The 21,788-nt window shown below is 29.0% G+C and overlaps 1 protein-coding gene across 1 annotated transcript in view; it reads left to right on the top strand.

Moving 5' to 3' along the window:
- The window catches only part of Nup50 (nuclear pore complex protein Nup50), a 30,099-nt gene extending 11,216 nt beyond the window's left edge, over nt 1-18,883 (top strand). Inside the window, exons 3-8 of the mRNA XM_067288247.1 lie at nt 5,379-5,535; nt 5,617-6,112; nt 11,345-11,761; nt 14,718-14,802; nt 17,765-17,880; nt 18,427-18,883. Of these exons, the coding sequence (XP_067144348.1) occupies nt 5,386-5,535; nt 5,617-6,112; nt 11,345-11,761; nt 14,718-14,802; nt 17,765-17,880; nt 18,427-18,629 (1,467 nt within the window). The 5' untranslated portion in view covers nt 5,379-5,385 and the 3' untranslated portion in view covers nt 18,630-18,883. The remainder of the gene's footprint in view (nt 1-5,378; nt 5,536-5,616; nt 6,113-11,344; nt 11,762-14,717; nt 14,803-17,764; nt 17,881-18,426) is intronic.
- Nucleotides 18,884-21,788: the final 2,905 nt, after the last annotated feature.

Genomic DNA, 21,788 nt, shown 5'->3' with positions numbered 1-21,788 from the left:
TTTTTGCAATGAATTTAGTAAAAATTAAAACAAGAAAACGACTAACAGACACATGGAAACTAATTTAAAACTAGTGGTGACTAATATTTGGCTAAATATTTCCGATATATTATGTTTAGATTAGTGCCAGAAGCTATATTAAGTATACCTATGCTAATTTATAATTATATATGAATAAAAAATTGTGATTTACCGACAGTTCCCCTCTCTTTTCTCTTCTGTGCGGCCCGCGTCAGTTCAAAAGTTTTGAAATGCGGCCCTTACTTAGAAAAAGGTTGCCCATCTCTGCTCTACTGTATTTGATTTAAAAATTTTCAGTTGGATTTACTAGTGCCATTCCTACTATAGTTAGTCTACCTATACTCTCATTATAAAAACATTTTAAGTGGTAGCAACAAAATAATAAAACAGCCCATTTTTTGGATATCTCCTTGTTTCTTTTGGAAGGTAGATTATACACTGCAGTCTATGTGAAACCAACTATTCACTCAATATACATATCCTGCAATTTATTTGATCCTAGGAGATACAAATTCTCTGCCTTGAAAGTATTAGTTAAATGTGCATTTGTGTTCTTCTCAGCATTTGGATTTATGTTTAGAGTTAAATAGAATTAAGGATATTACAGTTGCACTTGGGTTCAAAAAACATGTTACAAATACTCTTATCAATATGTAGAGTTACAATAATAGATCAATGGCTATGGTTACCAGAAACATGAAGGCAGGATGTGCTAAATTTATATTAAAGCATTGATATCTTTCTATGCAAGATTGGCTAAATAAAATGGAAAAGAACTGGTATTTAAAAGAAAATCCATAATATGTGATATCCTAAGCAAAAGATATCTCGGAACGAAATGTTTCAGTCAAGTGTTTACAGGTTCAGTCATGTTGGCCAGCAATAACTCTATAAGCCTTAGCATTTCATATGTGGGATATACTTACATAAATTTTAGAATAAGACTGATGCATAACATAACACATCAGAAAGAACAAATGACAGTGGCACTAGCTTGCTTTGCAATGCAAGACAATACTTACGTATGATGGGATGACACCAATATTATTAAACAAATTAACTTTCCTGTGAAAGCACAAATGTATGAAAGGCTTCAAATTTTTGAACAAAGTTCAAAGGGAGTACATTAACTACACTGATACAGAATTGTTGGAGAATGGTCGGAAATATGCAATTATTAACTTCTAAAATGACATTTAAAGGAATTAGTTTATATGTTCTATTTGTCAAACATTTGTATTTTGTTGGTTGCATTTAATGTTCTGCTTTTTGAACTCTAATGATGAGTATTATGAAGTTATATCCTTTTTCATGGTATTTTCTGGTCTACACTCAGTACTGTGGTACCCAACAACAATACACTTTCTGGTATCCCCTGCCTTTCAGTCCTGGACTGCACTATGTCCTATGTCGAGGCTACATGTATTGCTTGTAACAGAAACACTTACAAAGTGCAGTCAAAAAGTTCCAGGACTGGTGATGTGGTACTAGAATTACCACTTGTGTAATAGATGCCATTTGGTTTCCCATCAAATTTCATGCCATTATCTTACATAGTTTTTGTTTCTGCTATTTAGATTAGATCCATGTTTTTGTTGATTTATGATTATCATTGCTCTGTAAAATGAATTCTTTTAAAGAACGGCATGTATGTATGTGAAATTTTGTTTCAAACTTAGCAAGACTGCAACAGAATGATACATAATGCTTAAAGAAGCTTTTGGAGAAAATGCAATAAACTCACCCACACCAATAAAAGCATGCCAAATGAGATGCAATCTTGAGCGTGCTCTTCGTTTTTTTCAATAGGAAGAGAATTATTCTTCAAGAATTTGTTCCAATATCAAACTGTGAATCAAAATTTTTATATGGATTTTTGAGGTGCCTGCATGAAAATGTCAGACAAAAAAGACCAGATCTTTAGAGAGCTCAGAATTGGTTGTTGCATCATGATGATGCCCTCACTCACACAGCTATCTGTATTCAACAGTTTCTTGCCAAAAATAACCATGGTTTTTGCACCCTCCACATTTATCAGACTTTGCACCATGTGATTTTTCCACGGCTGAAGAAAGTGCTGAAAGGACCATGATGAGAACATAGATGACATTCAAACAGAATTGCAGTGAATGCTTAATTAACAACATCACAAAAACAGAGTTTAGGAATGTTTTGAAAACTGGGAGAAGCACTGAAATCTATGTATAGCTACGAAAGGAACTTATTTGGAAGGCAACAACTCTCAATAAATTGACTTGTATGTCAGACATTTTTTTATTGGATCAGTCCCGGAACTTTATGACTGCCTCATATTGGTTTAATGAGTTTGTCCACCCATTCTCAGTTTGTGCCACAGCCTGTATGGGTAAGATCTGGAATGTTTATATTTCCATTCTTAAAATGTTTTATTCACCTTCCTACATTATCTGCAGCTGTGTACTGATGTACACATTGTGAAATAAGCAGTAAAACATCTGCTCTGGTAATTCTTTCCTTGAAATGGAATTCAGTTACTGCATACTGTTGAAATATGTCATAGGCAGCCATTTTCTCAGTATCATTGTGCATCTGTTTTGTGCAAGTCCCATTATATTTTAAAGTCCAAGTCCAAATGATATGTTAAAGTTCCATTAGTACTTTAACATATCACTAATGATGTGAAGTGTTAAAGTGCTAATGGCATGACTTAGCACTTTAACACTTCATATATGATGTCATCTGCCATATGGAACACATTCAGCTAGAACAAAACAGGACCTTGAAAAAAAATGTTAATCATTACTTTTAGTACAGCACTAGTATTGTATATTAAATTTATTAATGTTATATGTCATCAACAGCTAAACTGCAGCTCTCCTGGATTCTTAATGAGGCTTCCATATACTTATTTCCTTTTATAACTTGGAACATACTACTAATACATATGTAAAATTTTTGTAAGTTTGCTGACTTATGTACAAATTGTAAGCATAACTCTCAACTTAATCTTAACCTATTCCATGTTGAAATTTTTCTCCATTGCATGTGGCCACCATGTTGAATTTTTGTTGATGTTAAGCCTAACAAAAATTTATTTTTTAAATAATAATAGTAGTGTTAAAAATTATTTTTTTATTTTTCACAAACAAAATAGATACATTAATAAATATAAAAACAAAAAAAAATTATATTTTCAAAGTTTGTTTTAATGAAAAAATTATGACCCATATCGACATCTAGTATCAAAAATGTTCTGATGCAGAAACGAATATGTTTGGGTCAACCATGCAGGTGAAATGAGGTCAACACGAAAATATTCGGGAACAACACGGGATAGGTTAAACAAACAACCAAGCTAGAGTGTATTCATAAAGTCTAACAGCCAATTGCAGAGAGAACATTTAGAGGCTGACGGTGGTTTACAGATTGGGTAGACTGCAGTTCAGAAAAATTTCATTGCAGAGATGGCGTTTCTCACCTCCCACAATCTAGACAGTGATTAGAAACAAGTTATTTGACCTACTTTCTAGACTCGTTTGACAGCATGTTTACAGGGCTTTTTGTAGTTTTGTTGGTGGAAAAGTTTAGATAAAAAATGGATATCGTTCCTCTGATAAATGTTGTAAATGGTACGGATTGACAATATTATTCATTAATTAATTGCTTGGAGCAAAATAACAAAATTAAATACTTTAAATATGTTTTAAATGTTCAAATTTCGATATTCAAATGGGAGAAGACTTAAAGCTACAATTAATTTAAATTAGATGCATTTATTTACAATTTGAATATTGTGTTGGTTATAAAACGTTAATGCATTTCGGAGTCACTGTAGTTGCAGAACGTTCTGTTAAACAAATGAGACAATTTTAATAATTATCGAAATATTTTTATAGAAATAAAAATATATATATAATAGTAATAATAAAATATTTAAAATTATTTATTTCTACAGTTATGAAGGGTGACAGTAATACAATGTCGAAATAATTCGTTAAAAATTTATTCCAAAAACGAATTTCAAATTTTGTATAAATTTTCTAAATATGGAATTGTTCGTATTTTAAATCATATTGGTGACGAAATTAAATATTGAAATGGGAAATGGTCGTCATTAACTGCCAAACAATGGTTGTTGATAGCCGTAAGATTTTATTTCCGGAAGCTTTCAGAATATAGCTGGCGACCTTTTCTGACATCACAAACGAATAACCCAATTGGCTGACCGACTCCTAAAATGGGAGTAATGGCCAAGAAAGTAAGAGCTAATGTTTTGCCGAAGTTCGTGTAGAGGACGTTTAGAAATAGATGCTCGTCGTCTTTGCAACGCATTTTAAACCGCAGTTCAGCCAGCCAACGTCTATAGGCCGTTCTGTAACATAAACTCTGTCTCTGCAATTGGCTGTAAGGGTTTCATAAAATAACAGTGACAGTTACAATAGAACAGTGATAATTTTAGTATTTTAATTATATGTAATAAAAAATACTATTTCAACAAAGGATGCAGTTCTTTTGTATTTTTAATAGGCAATGTGTGGCTTCTATCTTAACAGGGTTTGGCCATTGTTGTTGTAAGTGTTTGAAAGAAAATTATTCAAACCATATGAACAATGAATTAAATTTATTAATATGGACTTATCATTTTAAATTATATCTTGTTTTTTCAAAATACATTTTTAATCATAAAATATATATTAATTTATCAAAATAAAGATATTTAATTATGCTTTATTTAAATACATTTGCTTCTTGTAATAATTTAATATTTCAAGGAACAAACATTTATAGACACCAGTGGAAATTTATGACTGCAATTTTAGAAAATTGCAGTCATAAATTTCCACTGGTGTCTATCAGTTTGTCTGTCCTTCTTTAATCTTAAAAACAGTGTTAGATAGATGAAAGTTGAGACTAGATATGGAAAGCTTAGGGGCAGAAGGTCCCAATTAACTATATACAAACTTCTGGTTTGGACCAAAAGTCACATTATTAAAGTTCAAAAATTTTCTCATGAACTGAGTTAGATAATTGGCATTCTTATTGTTAACAGGAAAAGTATGAGATACAGGGGCAAGGCACTAGTAAAATTGAGAGCATTCAGAGCAGTGATGACATCATAATGAATAATTACTCATTCTAAATAGAATTAAAATCTGAAAGCATTTTACAGTAATTGATTGCTATAAAAAATGAATAATAAGTAATAATTAAATATGTAATTTGGCTTTCTAATGTATAAGATAAGCTAACAATAAATTATTATAATCTGTACAAATGACAATGTGTGATTTTCAGTGTTGAAACTTTAAAATAGGTTTCAAATAAAGATGATAAATAAATAGATTAAATGTTAAACTGAGAAAGAGTTTTTCTTTTAGAAATAAAATGGCAAAACGCCAAGCTTCAAATCAACTTAATCATGATAACTGGGATCAAGAAGAAGAACCTGAAGATCCAGGTGTATTTAAGAAAGTTTCTGATGCTGAATTATCTCAAAGAGTAATAAAAACAGCAAAAAGGAGATTCCAAAAAGAGGTTAGTTAAATTTAATTGTTCTTATAGTTTTTCTAAATATTTGAACATATAAAAAATTAACAATCTTTTTTAATTATACAGTCAACTACAAATCCATTTGCATCATTTCAAGGATTTGGAAATAAAAATACTACTACATCAACTAATAACAACATAAGTTCCAGTTTTTCTAACTTCAGTTCAGCACATACCATATCTAATGGTAATTTAAATACAAAATCAAACAATTCAATCAATTCCTTGACTGAAAAAGAAGTAGTGGATAATTTACAAGAAAATCATGAAGTTCAATCAAAAGATTCTCTTCGAGATAATGAATATTATCGACTACTTAAAGGTTTAAATGAGAGTCTTGCACAATGGATCCAGCAACATGTTGAAAAAAATGCTCTGTGTGATTTTACACCTGTTTTCCGTGATTATGAGAAGCATCTGCAAGACCTTGAAACTAGATTTCCACCTGTCTGTGATAAGCCAACTGCTTCCTCTGTTTCAAATGTTAGTTTTTCAGGAAATTCATCATCAGAAAAAGTAACTGACAATCTAAAAGTTCCATTAAATACTACAAAATCTTCAAGTAAGTTTGAAAATAGTTTGGCTAAGTAACCTAAAATAATATAGGTAAAAGTAGTATTTTGACGACAACTTATTTTTAAATATTCCATTATCTAAGATTTTTTTTCTTTTTAATTTAATAAATTGTTCCATTGTTTTTCTAAAAATTCATAATTTAAGAATTATATATTGTAAAATAACTGTGATTTTTAGATATAAGATATTAATTTTATTTAAAATATAGATAACTACAGAAGTTGTTAATTAGATAAATCATTTTTTTTTTTTAAATATATATACTGTATTTTACGGACTATAAGACGCACTTTTTTCTTCAAAAAATTGCCTCCAAAATTCAGGTGCGTCTTATAGGTATTTTTTTTTTTTAAATTGCTTAAAAATTAAGGTGCGTCTTATAGTCCGTAAAATACGGTATTTGAGATACAGTTGATTGTTTGAGCTAATGTGGACTTGATGCTTCCTTGGATAAATGAAAACTGGGTTAAAACAGATGGCCATCCTTTTAATCTAAAATGCACATGTTTCCTTTTACCACTCATGTTAATATTCAAGATGAATACTTTTAAAGATGTTGCAACACACTGGCAGACATGATCAATGCTAGCAACACACTAGCAATAGCAAAATAGGAGGAGGAATGAGTGATGCACACCCACATTCCAACAGACCAGCTTGCTGACTGCTCACTTAGTATAGCCAAGGTTAAAAGTACTACAATATTTATGCATTTAGAGAATTTACAGCAAAATTTTTATGAATTATAAGGAAGGTAGTGTATTACACTACCTTCCTTATAACTCACAAAAACTTTGCCTCAGATAATGCAGAATCTCAGTTAATTGGTACTCAAATAATCACAGTTCAAAGTACCATTGGTAACAATATGTATTTTAAATCTGTTTATTATGTGATTTTACATTTTTAGAATCTTTATCTGATTTCTAGGTAAAGATTAAAGATTTCAGTAGCTGTACATGAAAGTAAAATATACATTTTTAATGAAAACTGTATTTGATATACATAACCTCAACATGATATACAATCAGTATCGCAAGATATTCATGAATCTTATAAAAACTGAACTGTTTGCTGTTGACTATTAATCATATTTCTACATAAAACATAGAAATGGAAATAATCACATTTTAGGACATTCATTCTTGTGTAAACCAAATAAAGATTTATATAGTAATAATATCATGTAGTACATTGTCACTGAGATGAATTTCAATTATAATAAAAATTTTTTAAATATATAATCAAAATAATATTTTTTAACTATACAGTGTTTCTTAGGTTAGAAGGACTCCCCTATAACTTTTAAATCACTTGTAGTGCCACAGAAGTAATTGACACTTATAGAAAAGTGATCATGCATAATCCATTGAACATGATTTTAGCACCCTTAGTGGCAAAATATGGTACTAAAGAAAATGAAACCAGCTATGAAACCAAAAGAGACAGGCAAAAAAGTCAAATTGCAAAATGAAAGAACATTGGTTAATTAGTACAAAAAAATATTTGGTTCAGCAGAAATAGGAAAAGCAGAAAGCACTAGTGGAAAACAAATTTCCTGCAGCTATCCCAAAGATAGCAATGGAAAAGCAGTTGAGATTGCAGTAAGTGATTGGTTAGATTATATTCCTTTGAACACATTGCCACACATATGATTTCAATATAATAGCTGTTCTGTCCACAAAATGCTTGCAGTTCTCTTGTTATCTTACAAGTTTAGCAAAAGAAGTTATTAGGTATGGTGGTTGTACAGAATGGTTGCTGTAGTCACCCAACTTAATCATATTTATCTGTCACATGACTATATCAATTTTATGAGTTTATTTGCGTTTTGCTATACGATTGATTAAGATATTAACTTTTTGTAACTAATAAATAAAAGAAAAATTGTTTGTTTGCTTGTGGTATTATTCCATATGTGCAAAGCCATTGTAGAAACATTTGTGTTTGAGTCGGCAATGTTGTTGAATTTTGTCTTTTTTTTTTCTCAATGTTTTCAGTAAATTTATCTTCCTTTTTCATTATATACTTTCCTATGAATCTGTTCCATGATATTAAATAGAAAAATTTGCAAAAGCCCATAAATTTTTTCATATGATTATAAAAGTCCATTTGAGCAAATTAATCATTTAGCAGTTAAACATAAAACCTAATGATGCATGATTAATTTGAAAGTGTTTACTTAAAAAAGATTTTTATTAATATAGTAAACATTTCACATAACAGACCAGCATGATACGAAAGAAATTGGTCCATTGTAACAAAAGTCCGTTCTATAATGATTACTCATTATTACAGAATCATTCGTTATATCAAAAAGTTTGCTACTATATAGTAGAATAATGTTAGAACAGATCTCCGTAACAGACCTGGAAAGAATATCTGCAGTTCACCAATGTTGTCTTCTGGTCCAAATGCCAAATCAATGTATTTTTACCTTGTTACAGCAGATCTGTTATCATGAATATAAGATTATACTGTATACAGGATGTATCTAAATTGGTGTCCATAAATGTAGGGATGTGTTCCTGACACCAAAACATTACAAAAAGTTTATATGAACATGCGTCTGAAAATCCTTCATTAGGGAGTTATGAAAGGAATTCCCTGTAGCGATCCCTGATTATGTAAATCACTTCAAACTTGCATTTTTATGAACTTTCTTCTTTACAGTTGGTCATGGCATTTGTTTTGTTTTGTCTGATTGTCTTTTTTTTTCTGTTTTGTGTTATTCAGAGTAACTTCCATAACATTATGGATAATGTATTCAGTGAGTGAAATGAAGGATATTCACTATATGTATGGCTGAGCAGATGGGAATGTGATAGCAGCACATCATCTTTATGCAGAAAGGTAACCTGAGAGGCAGTTACCTTGTATAAAAACATTTGCACAACTCCACCAATGCTTGCGAGAGACAGGGCATTTGAGAGGAGAGTTTCAGATATTGGGAGAGCATGAGAGGTATGAAGCTGTGTGCTTGAGGAATGAGTTCTTTGTACTGTGGATAAAACCCAATCAACTAGTACAAGAAGAATCTAGTGTTAGTCACACGACCATCTGGAAAATTCTGCTTGAAACCCTTCTATACCCGTATCACCTACAATAGGTGCAAGGATTAAATGCGGCAAACTTTCAGCCAAGAAGAACTTTCTGTCAATGCATGTTACAGTAGTGTGCTATGTTCGTGCATTTCTTAGCATTTACCCTATTCACTGATGAGGTTGGTTTTACATGTGATGGTATCTTCAGTTATCATAAGAATCATGTTTGGGCTTATGAAAACCCTCATGAAGTATGACAGGACAAACATCAACAGGGGTTCAGCCTCATTGTTGGGGTGGAATCATCCATGATCATCTTATTGGCCCTTATTTCTTCCTGCAACATCATACTGGACAATCATAGCTACGGTTCCTCCAAAATGAGTTACTTCATTTACTTGATGATGTACAGTACCTCTACATGTCATCCAACAAATGTGGTTTATACACAATGGTGCTCCACCTCACTTTACTCTGAGAGTTTGCCAGTATCTTGATAATTAGTTTCCAAACAGATGGATTGGTCGAGGGGATCCATTGAATGGCCTGTCCAATTGCCAGATTTGAACCCTATGGATTTTTACCTCTGGGGACATTTAAAATCCTTGGTGTATTCAACTCCTGTACCTAATGTCAATGTTCTGAGGGAGCGCATCCAAAATGTCTTTGACCAAAATTGAAACACTCCAGGAATTTTCAACAGAGTATGGCAAAGTGTGGAATGGCTCGGGATGCATCAAAGGAGGAGGAGGTCACTTTGAGCAATTTTTGTAAATCTATGTTGTTAAATGCCTCACATATACCATTAGCAATAAACCGTATAACTCATGTTGGACCGTTGGACCCATGTTAATATGAACTTTTTATAATGTTTTAGTATCAGGAACATACCCCTACATTTATGGACACCAATTTAGATACACCCTGTATAGTAATATCTACTTGTCCATTACTGTATGTGAATATTGTGGACAAAAGTCAGTTATGTAATGGACAAAATTTCAGTTGTAAAGTATATAAGCCAGATTTTTTATTAAACTTGAAAAGTGATGTTTTTTTTTCGAAATTTTTAAAGAATTGTTTTAAGACAAGCCTGTCGTTTTTCTCCTGCTTTCTGATATCTGAAATTGTCTGCTTACTCAGAGACATTTCTTTACCAACTTCAGCTTGAGATTTTCCATCTTTGGTCTGATGAATTATATGTATTTTTTTGTGTTAAATTTAAAGCTTTTCATTTTCTTTTATGATTCATGGTTTTGTTTTACACAATAAATTCAAGACTTGTTACTCACAGAGAAAATGAAACCAAAACTGAACAAAATCTATATGTGAAACTGTAATGTGAAAATCTATACCAAAAACATTTTTTAAAAAAATGAATTTTATATTATTTTTGTATTTATTTTTTTCAAGTAAAGTAAATAAATCAATTACTATGACAGAATAAATAAAACTATGACTGCAACAAAATAAAACAGTGACTTTTTTATTTTGTTGCAGTCATTGTTTTATTTATAACAGAAGGGCAGTGGTCTGCAAGACCTGAAAAATAGTCCATAGTAGCTGGAGTCTATTACAGCAAATAAGTTTTCTTAGAATTTTCATGGCCAATGCTAGTCTGGTCAAAAGTACATCTGTAATATTGAGCTTTTACTGTATTATTTCCCATCTACTTTTGATGTTTCTTTAAAATATAATTAATACCTCTTGAACTATACCATTTTAAATTGTGTTATTGCCAATTACTCTACTAATTACTTTCTTTGTCATTTGAGAAAGATTTCTTTTAACCTTTATGAATATATTTGTAAAATTCAACAGAACAAGTTTATAAAAGATATGTAAATATCACAATATTTATTTTATTATAAGTGGATCAAAAGAAAAATGACAAAATTCCTAATGCTACAACAGAAGTAATTGTTTGATATAGGCCTATATAATCATTAACTATCATGCGTAAATGTTTAACAAAATCATATATAGCTTTCAAACTTGTTTGGTGTTTTCTTTAAGGTAATTCTAGCATCACTGGGTACATTAGCTAGTAAAATATAATATTAAACAAAATATTTTCTGTAACAATTTTTACTAAGCATATTTCCTTTTTTATATTTACAAATTACAAAATTATTATTAATGTTATTCCTTTTTTTCTCTTTTTTTGTTTTTAGCATCTTCAGCTTTAGTGCCAAACACAACTTTCAGTTTTTGTAACAACTCTGTCAACAGTTCTAATCCCATAAAATATACATTTAGTAATTTAAGTACAACAACAACAACTTCACAGACTTCAACTACAAGTACTACTAGTACTAAAATCACATTTGGTGCATTAAATTCATCAAGTTCATCTATGACAGGCTCTCCATCATTTAAATTTGGCTTACAAGCACCAACAGTTTCCTTTGGAAATATACCATCTTCCACTTCTGCAGGAGCTACTACTACTACTGTTACTACTACTACTACCAGCGTCAACACTGTTTTTTCAATTAATACAAATAAACCCAAGCTTTCAACTGAAACATTTAGTTTGAATTCTGGTGTAACTCAGAATCAAGAGAGAAAAGAGAGTAAAGACAATGAAGGTAAGGATTTATTCAGTTAAAAAGGCATTTTTAATATAAAACTCAATTTATGGGTTTAATATTATTGAAAATTTGAAATTTTTGAATTTCTTCATTGCATAAATCGTAAATTTATATAAAATGATATATTAAAACAGCATATGAGCCGTTGATTTTGAAAGTGGGGCAAGTCCGTGTTATGTTATTGCTAGATATTTAATTGTTAGCATTTGAATGGGTTTAAAAATATTCGTAAACAGTAATAGACTTTTTTATATTTTTTGGTCTTATTTCTTGTAAATTTAATATGCAATAATGGTTATCTATTGCAGTGTTTCTCAAACTTTCTAGACCGCGACCCCCCCTTCTGCACTTAAAAATTTCAAAGGACCCCCCGAAGAATAAGTATGTGTCAAAAAACATCCCGGAGGAAGGCTCGTATTTAAATATTTATATTATTTTTATTATTTATATGTGCAATTTATTTAAGTAAAAATTATTTTATATATTTTTTATTTCTATTATTTCTAAACATGAATCCATAGTAAATTTATAAAATATTTGAAAAAATTAATTTGGCATCAATTTTTCAGCGACCCCCCCCCCAAATATTTTTCATGATCCCCTTGGGGGTTGCGACCCACACTTTGAGAATCACTGATCTATTGGTTATCCGTGTTAGATGAAAAAATCACAATTTTGGTATGCACCAATGGACTCGCCTCACTTTAAAAAGCAATGATATGTTGAAAACGTTGATTTTTCTTTAAATGGAATATAATTATAATAACAAAAAATTGAATATTTTATTTATTTACTTATTTATTTTATTTCAACATTTTATACTTCTTTTGAAAAGCTACAATAAAACAAAAAATAAATTTAATTTTATAGGAAAAAGTGGATAAAATTTTTAAAAAATATTCAGTAATAAGTTGCATGCATATAATTGTATTTCTTAGTTTAGATCGTGCAGACTTTTAAGTATTCATGATGAATGGGTAGTGCATAGGGTAATAAATCCATCATATCTTTATATTTTTCTTTAGAGTGGACTTGCCCCACTTTCAAAATCAACACACAATAAATATTGTTGACTGTATAAATTACTAGAAACAAATATATATCGGTATTAAAAGATATTTATTGTATATTGCTTAAAACCATAAATTTTATGTTAATTTATAATAAAAGTTAGCTTTAACTATTTTTTTCACAAAATGGACTTGCCCCACTTTCAAAATCAATGGCTCATATAAAAATTCTACATTCAAATTATTTGATTTCTAATATGTTAGTTTCATGTGTGCAAATGTTACTAATCCAATTTGGCATTATAGTGCAGTGAATCTGTCAGTCTATGCACTCTATTGTGTGCTTGTGAAATCCACTCCCTCTTTAGTGTGTTTGCAGATGTTCCTGATACATCATGTCATACGCTGCTGGATGGTACTCATGTCATGCCCAACACATGCAACTGCGTGCATTGACAAAGTGCAGTCATGCAGCTCCAGGTTACAGTCTCATTTCCAAGCTGTTAACTGGTGGTAATCAGCTTACTGTCATCTCTGAAACATTTTCTATGCTTCTTTGAAAGTTCAGCTGTCACAAACAGTCACTAATAGCATTTACAGAACCAAGTCGGCTGCTGGTTTTTATGCTCAAAACTGGGTACCACATAACCCAATACATAATCCAACTTAATCATATGCATATCTCTGTCACTGCTGTCAGTTCTGCAATTTTCATGTAGCTTTGCATGTTAATTATAAAAAATATGTAACTGCTAATTAGAAAAAATAACTAACTAAAAAGTTAGAGAAGCAAAAGTGTATTTGCATAGTAAGTCAAATGCTGTTTTATCTTGTTAATGGTTTATACTGTATGGGATTTGAAGGTCAGGAAATTTGTGTGAAGTTGGTCAGGGAAAGTCATGGGATTTACAACAAGAATTTAAGTAGGAACCCTGCATGAAATATTGCTGTTTAAAAAATTCTTATTAAACACTTGGAAGTGAACAGATTAATCATTCTGGAAAGTATTTCTCAGTAGCTTATTTAATCATTTGGTTAAGCATTTTTAGTATCTGGACAACACTAAGAGATTTACATTGACAGAACAATTCTATGTAATAAGATCTGTAGAAATAAAATATATACTATCCATATATTATTATGTGCTACCAATAAACCAGTGTACAAAATCTTGATTTTTAGCTGAACCTCCTTAACTCAAAATCCAAATTTTTTTCCCCAACTTATTTGAGTTAACCAGGTTCCACTATATTGTTTTACAGTGTATCTAAGAGTCAAAGAAAGATGGTGTATAACTGACTTTATTGAAATTTATATTTCTGATGAATGATTTGATGCTGAATTCTTTTTTAATGTTTCATTTATATAATAATAAATATTGTTTCAAAACCAGTTTCTTTGACAAAAGTTTGAATAATTTGATTATTACTTTACTTTACTTGCATAAAAGTGATAAATGGTAACTTATAACTTTTATGTAAATTGTTATTTAAAGTTTATTGAAAATAAATAAAAATTAAAGAATTATTTATTATTGAGCATTCTGTGATGTAATTTTATACTAACTGATCAAAAAAGTATATTTCCAATAAATATTAAGTACATTTAAAAATTCCAAATGGTATGCTGTTAAAATATTAGAAAATATTAAGTTTAATGAAGATTGACCTGATGATGATCATGACTATAATTTTATGAACAAAACATTGAAAAACAATAAAGTTTATCACAAATTACATTTTGTTGAGAACTCTTTTGTGTTTGTTAAAAGAATATCCGGTTAAGATGTATCAATTTAAATAACTTTAAAAATTTTTAAACTTTTAAATGTTTATTTAAAAGTTTAAAAATTGAATTTTATTTATTAAATTTATAAGCTTTGATAAAATCAGAACATTTCAAAGATCATAATCTCATTCTAACATATCTTATTTTGTCTGCAGAAAGTGCTGAGGATGATGATAACACTGAACCACCAAAAAATGAATTTACTCCAGTAGTTGAAGAAGAAGCTCTATATTCAAAACGGTAAAAAGGTTTTTTTTTAATTAAGTGTATTTAAAAATGTACAATGCTTTATTACTATTACTAATCTAAGTTAATTATTACCTCATATTATCTAATTATGAGATTGTTTGAATTAGTAGGGTTATATGTAAAGAATCAAAAAAGACTATTGACAAACAAATATTTAAAAAAATTTTTATACTGTATTTTCGTACTTATATTTACATTAAAATGTATAGCACATTAATTTACATACATGTCATGATTTTAAAAATAATGTGATTTTTTTTTTTTTGGTTAGCAAGACTGCACTTAAATAAAATTCAATTCATTTCGCTTAATTTTCTTACTTTAATATAGTAATAATACATTTTCTTAAGAATATTAATAATTGAAAGTAATTTTTTAATTTTAAAATTAGGTAATCATTATAATAAGCAATATATTCAATATATGGTGATAAGATTTTTCATAACGTGTTGAATGTGAGAAAATGTTTTCAAGAACATACATTTCATTTTTACTTCTTTATTCAGTTCAGTTAAGAACTGAAAGTGAGATATATTATTGAAATTTAAAAAAGAATTCTTTGTACATCATGTCTTTGTTGTAAATATTAGAAAGAAATTCAAAAGTGTTAAAGGAGTCAGGAATCTACCCTCTCTGTTAAATTTCTGGATTCTAGAAAGGCTCTTTGATTACCCTGAAACCTACAAGGAAGGATGGAAGAGAGATTGGCCCACATTATCAGAATGCACATAAAATGAAACCTATATCAGGCAAAAGACCATAATACATTCTTATTTTTAGCAACATTTATATAATTGCTTTATTTTTTATTAAACTTAAGTGCTAAAACTGTACTGTTGCTTTTAAGATCTCTTTTCAAATTACCAAAAACTTTTTTAATGTATGGGAATGAAATATAGGTTTTATCTTCATCATTTTGTTTTACATTGAATCTATACTATAAACTTAGTTTACCATATCTCTTATTTTGTTAAGGTAAATGTTTAGTAAATATTTTTTTTACCAATGGAACACAATCGACATTAGTGGAATTGACTTTCCTTTCAGCTACTTTCCCATACACCCATACATATGCAAATTGTTTAAAAATGCCTGTAACATCATATTTTTCAAAGAAATTTTTAAAATATCTGATGTAGGAACTTTTATTGGGCTGCAATTTTCCACTGGTGTCCATCTGTATGTCTGTGCACCTAACTCCATTTTCAAATTTAATCTTAAAAATGGAGTTAGATGACAGTTGAAATTCAGATATTGAAAGCTTAGGGGCAGGAAGCCCTGATTAACTATACACAAACTTCCAGTTTTGGCCAGAAGTCATGTTATTTCAATTTAAAAGTTTTTTCCAGAATGGAGTTAGCTAGACCCAGCATGACTATTGTTAACAGGAAAAGTATGATGCACTGGGGCAAGACACTACTAAATTCAGCTTATATTTTAAATTAAATTGATTGAAAATTGCAGCCAGGCACTGTGACAATGTCACAATAAATAATTGCTCATTATAATAATTTTCATGTGTTTGGGTGGGGAAGTAGACTAAAGGAAGGTTAACTCCACTAATATTGATTGTGTTCCAGGATAGTGAATGGACAGTCAATCGACCTCAAAAATTTATTTTTGTATTTAGTCTTTTTATAATTGTAAATACAATTTTTTCTGAATTTTTAATCTTTAGTTTACTAACTATTTTTTGTTTTCTTTTCTTTCTTTAAATTATTAGTTTTATTTTGCTTTGTATAATAATTTTATGTTAAAAAATTAGTAAATGCAACATATAATTTGCTTGAAATATGTTTACAATACAGTTTACGGTGCAGTTTACACACAGGAAGAAATTTAATATGATCGATACAAATAAATACAGACATTTTTTTTTGAAATACAGACAATTCTTGATACATTGTGCTAATTATGTTATTTTACATATGTCATTAATTAATTAGGGACAATAAACTTGGTTTACATTAAATATATCCACAATTAGATCAGTTGAAGAGGAAGAGGAGAATCATGCATATATTTTTCCCTTGAATCTTCCTTTTATCCTTCAATACTTAAATTCATTGTTATGTACTATATATAAAATATATATGTATCAAAACAAAAATACACTAATAAATATGTATTAATTAAGTATTTAATATGACAAAATAAAATGCTATGAAACTGTATATCCATTACTGTAAATTATAATTTTTTCTAGAATATGTAATGAAATGAAATGTAAATAAAAAAATAAATAGTAAATTATAGAAAATAAAAAATAATAAATTGCACTATATTACAGTTTAGTGTAAAATAGAGTAAAGAGTTCTGTTTATGAGTCTATACACTTCCAAATAAATACTAATATTTTACTTGATCTGGAACATATCTTCCACATAACATATTGATTTAAAGAAAAATTGATGTCCAATATATAATACATCGTACTTTTTAAGAATATAACTACAATGTATATTCAGGACCCCTGTAGTGATTTTCTGTAGATCTAACATTGCTCTATTTCAGAGTGTAATTGGAATTTTTAATATTCTACTAATTGAAAGATAAAAATTGATTTAAAGTTATAGCTGTAATCAAATTTTTTGTTTTAAATTTACTCCAGTAAACAATGATGGCACTTAAAATGATTTTTTCAAGTTATTTAAATAATCCTACTCACTTTTTTTTTCCATTTCTTTTTCTTTCATTCCAATTTAATTTCTACAAGTAATTCTAATGCATTACTTCATAAACTAATTGAAAAATCCCTAAATTATTTTGTAACTACTTCTGATTTATTAAAAAATTTCACTATATAATTTTATGATGATGATCAGAATTGTTTATAAATTCTAGTTTTTGTTTAACAGTTTGTCTAAAATAATTTAAGACTATATTGATAAATGTCTTGTGTAGAATTTTTAGAAAATATTTTATGACTAATTCCTTAAATTTGTGATTACAGATGCAAGTTGTTTTATAGTAAAGAGGGAAATTATGTAGAGAAGGGAGTTGGAGTGTTGTATTTAAAAAATGTGGAAAGTAAAGTTCAGCTGTTGGTTAGAGCAGATACAAATTTAGGTAAATATCATAATATATAAGTATATACACTCCATCATTAATAGCAATTGTTTTATTCTGCTATGTTTATTATAATTATTTTAGAAAAATTCATTTAATATATTGATGTGTGTGAAATTACAATAAGCTTTTTCTGTAATTATTGTAACAAAAAGCAGAATTTTCGAAGAATAAATATAATAATCTGAAAATAAGGTTATAAATGTAAGGATTAATAACTAAAGGACTCAAATAATACAACTATAGTTTTACCCCCAAGATTTATTTGTTCTCCTCCTTGTTACACACTAAACTGCTTTCTATCTTCTACTGAGCTCTGCTCCAAGGGTTCAATTCTACTGATGCCCAATTGAACTTCTACTAAGCACAATGTTAAATACTTATTTAGAACAATAAACATATTCCTAAAAAATGTCTTTGCATCACATATCTTACATAAATATATTTAAAACTTTATTTTCAGATCATTATATTTATAGGTAACTTTATTTGTAATAAAACTCATGTGAAAATGAATGAGAATTAATAAACATATTTTTATTATAGGAAATATCCTTCTGAATATCATGCTAACTGAGACACTTCCTATTAAGAGAGTTGGAAAGAATAATGTTTTGATTGTATGTGTACCAAATCCTCCTATTTATCCTAAACAAGAAGGAACAGAAGCTATTCCACTTTTAATCAGAGTCAAAACAACAGAAGATGCCGATGAACTGTTGCAAAAATTAGAAGAGCATAAATCTTGAAATTAAAATTTCTAATTAAGAACTGTGAAATTGTCTTAACAGTGTAGTTTTGGATGTAAATTACCAGAAAACTTAAAAATTAATTACTGATCGATTGTATAATGATTGTAATTTGTTCTTTGAGTCATTTGTTTTATGTGATGTGGCTTTAATGTTAAAAATTGATATAAAAGAAAAAGAGAGAGAAAGGAGAAGCAAACTCATACTTTGTGATTAAGAAGTTTTTATTTAAATAAATTTGTAAGCTCTATTAATCAATACACATAAATATATATATATATAAATATATATTTATTTTCATCAGCAGATTTGAGAGAAAAATTAAGCTAAAAAGATTATTAATGTGCACCATTTTGATATGTAAGAATAACTCAGCTTGCTAATATTTTTATAGTAGAATTTTCTGGTTATAAGTGCCATTTATTAATGCTTTCTTTCAATATAAATTAAGATTATTCTTAGATTCAGAAACCTGTCATTTATTTGATTAACTGAAAAGGAATCATTTGCTTATGATATAAAAAGTTCTAAACAATGTACATTTTGTTCAATCCAGCTTGGAAATGTTTAAATTTGAAATCTATAGTGCTATGGACATGAATGAGAAAAATGAACAATTTATGAATCAGATAAGAGAGTGCCACTTGAATTTTATTTCTCCTTAACTCTTCATTCAATTTTGTGAAGTGCTCTTTGGTTATTTTGAGACAATAGTGAATTCGCCTAATTGGATAAATTTTTCTAAAACATTTACTAGTTTTCATTCCTATTTTGAAAAAAGGATAGGAATGAAAACTAGTAGATGATGGTACTGAATACAATGTAGCGGCTCACAAATCTGATTTGTAAATTGTTCATTTTTCCTCATCTGTGTCCACAGAACCACAATTTCAGATCTGGACATTATTTTTCAAGCCAAATTGAATAAAATATATATTGTTTGGAAACTATTGTATCTTAAGTAAACATTTCTTTCTAAGATTAATCTAAAAATAATGTATTTAAAAAATACTCTGCATGATCTGCTTACCAGAATCATGTATATGCTTCTCACAGATATTTATCATTTATATTAACCAGTTTAATTTTAACTTCTCAATAATTTTATTTTTAAATAAATACTATATATTTCAATCATCCTATAAATGATCATAAATATAGCAATAAATGTAAATAGTTTTCTGACTAAAAATTAAATATGTTTTATAGAAATTGTATGGCCAATACAGAAAATGTATTTTGGAGTGAGTAAAAATCAATTTCAAATTATACATTTTATCATTATGCTAATTTTAGTATTAATATTTTCATTTTCATATTTTATGAATTATTATGATTTAAATAGCTAGAGAATTAGTTGACGTTGAAATTTCATAAGTTTTGTAAATATTAGAATATAATTTAATCATGTACAATAAATTGGAACATAATATAAGACTAAGTTTTAGGTTTCATCTATAATTATCAAATGAAACCTTTTAGAATTGATTAAATGTAGAAAATTGATGCTCATGATATGTGAATTCATTAATTTTATTGATAACAGCATAAATAATAAGCATATGTTGTATCAATCAATAAACTTGATATTACCATTCCAGTAAAATCTTTTGCAGTTTAATGAAAAACAGTGTGAATTTTTTATTTTTATTTTTCCTTGTATGTGTATTTTATACTATTGGAAATTCTTTTTTTAATAATGATTCACAGATATCAACATTTTGCTAAAATTATTAAAAGAAATTAAAAACTCAAGCACTTTTTCTTTTATTATAGTAAGACACTTTGAATAATAAAAGCAAAAGTGTTTATGATCTTGCTTATAAGGAAAAAGTGACTCCATAATACATTTCAGCACAAAACTCAAACCTTATTCAAGGCGTCCTTATGTTTATTTTTTATAATGTTTTCAAAAGGAACTTCTTGTTGTCAGCAGCACATCATACAGAAGATATATGTACAGAGGAAGTATGAGAATCTGTACATTTTCAAGAGGAATTTCTTCCCATCTTCAGCACTACCATACAGATATCACCTATAGGGTACTGCTGAAGATGGAAGAAAATTACTCTTGAAAACATGAAAAGTAAATATTAGGATTCCTTGATAGGGTTTGAATTTTGTATCAAATTTAACAAAATTATTAATTTTTAAATTTCTTTGAAAAATTTTAATAAAGCATTGCTGATAAACCTGAATCACAATATTAAAATTTAAAATCGTAAGTACAAAAAACCTTTCACACGCTGTTTCTAGCAAACAAATTGGTGAGCACAAACGTTTTCGGCCGTTTTAAAAGACCTTCTTCAGGCACCTGAAGAAGGCCTTTTAAAACGGCCGAAAACGTTTGTGCTCACCAATTTGTTTGCTAGAAACAGCGTGTGAAAGGTTTTTTGTACTTACGATTTTAAATTAGTTCTAGCTTTGTGTGCAGACATTATTAAAATTTAATCTTCTAGAAATGTGAAGTGTTCCAGAAAATCTTCAATGAGATCGACTATTAAGTAAAAACTGATAATTTGAATTAACCAGTTCAATAAGAGTTTATAAGACATTGAGATACTGCTTCATTAATTTTTAAATTAATGAAGCAGTAAGTTCATTGAAACAAACATTATAAGAGATTATCATCATTATTCTACTCCATTCTGTGGTTACTTTTAGTGGCTCTTTTTAATCATGGCCGTAATGGAAATGACAATGGTAAGGAATGGAGCTCAGAACAGGATAAACCACGCCAAGGTTTCCTCCTCGACCTTCAGAATAAGTGGGCTTTGATTGCATCGGCGATCTGGCTGTATAGAAACATATTGTAAAGTTACAAACGCAAAATTCACAATTTGCGAAACATAACGTGGCGATTGGAGTAGCGAATAGCCAGAGAACAGTCCGGAGGGAGAAGTTATTCAGCGAAATAAAGTATTACAGAACATCAATCGCTCTTGGTCCGATACAATTTTATGTTAATTAAAAAACAGAAAAAGTTGCTTGGGGAAATCATCCATAAAAACACTACATTTTTACCTTCCCGGTTCTGTTATATATAACAGAACTGGGAAAAATATGGAGATTGATCAAAAAATGACCCCCATCATAAAAGGAATCCGAACGACTCGATTTCGGTTTTCTCAAGCTGCGTAGTTTTTACTACGTATCCTT

This window comes from Centruroides vittatus, unplaced genomic scaffold (assembly GCF_030686945.1).
Source record: "Centruroides vittatus isolate TY-2023 unplaced genomic scaffold, ASM3068694v2 scaffold_769, whole genome shotgun sequence".
NCBI classification, from domain to species: domain Eukaryota; kingdom Metazoa; phylum Arthropoda; class Arachnida; order Scorpiones; family Buthidae; genus Centruroides; species Centruroides vittatus.
Note: the sequence above shows the minus strand (reverse complement) of the source record. Positions and strands in the feature narration are given on the sequence as shown.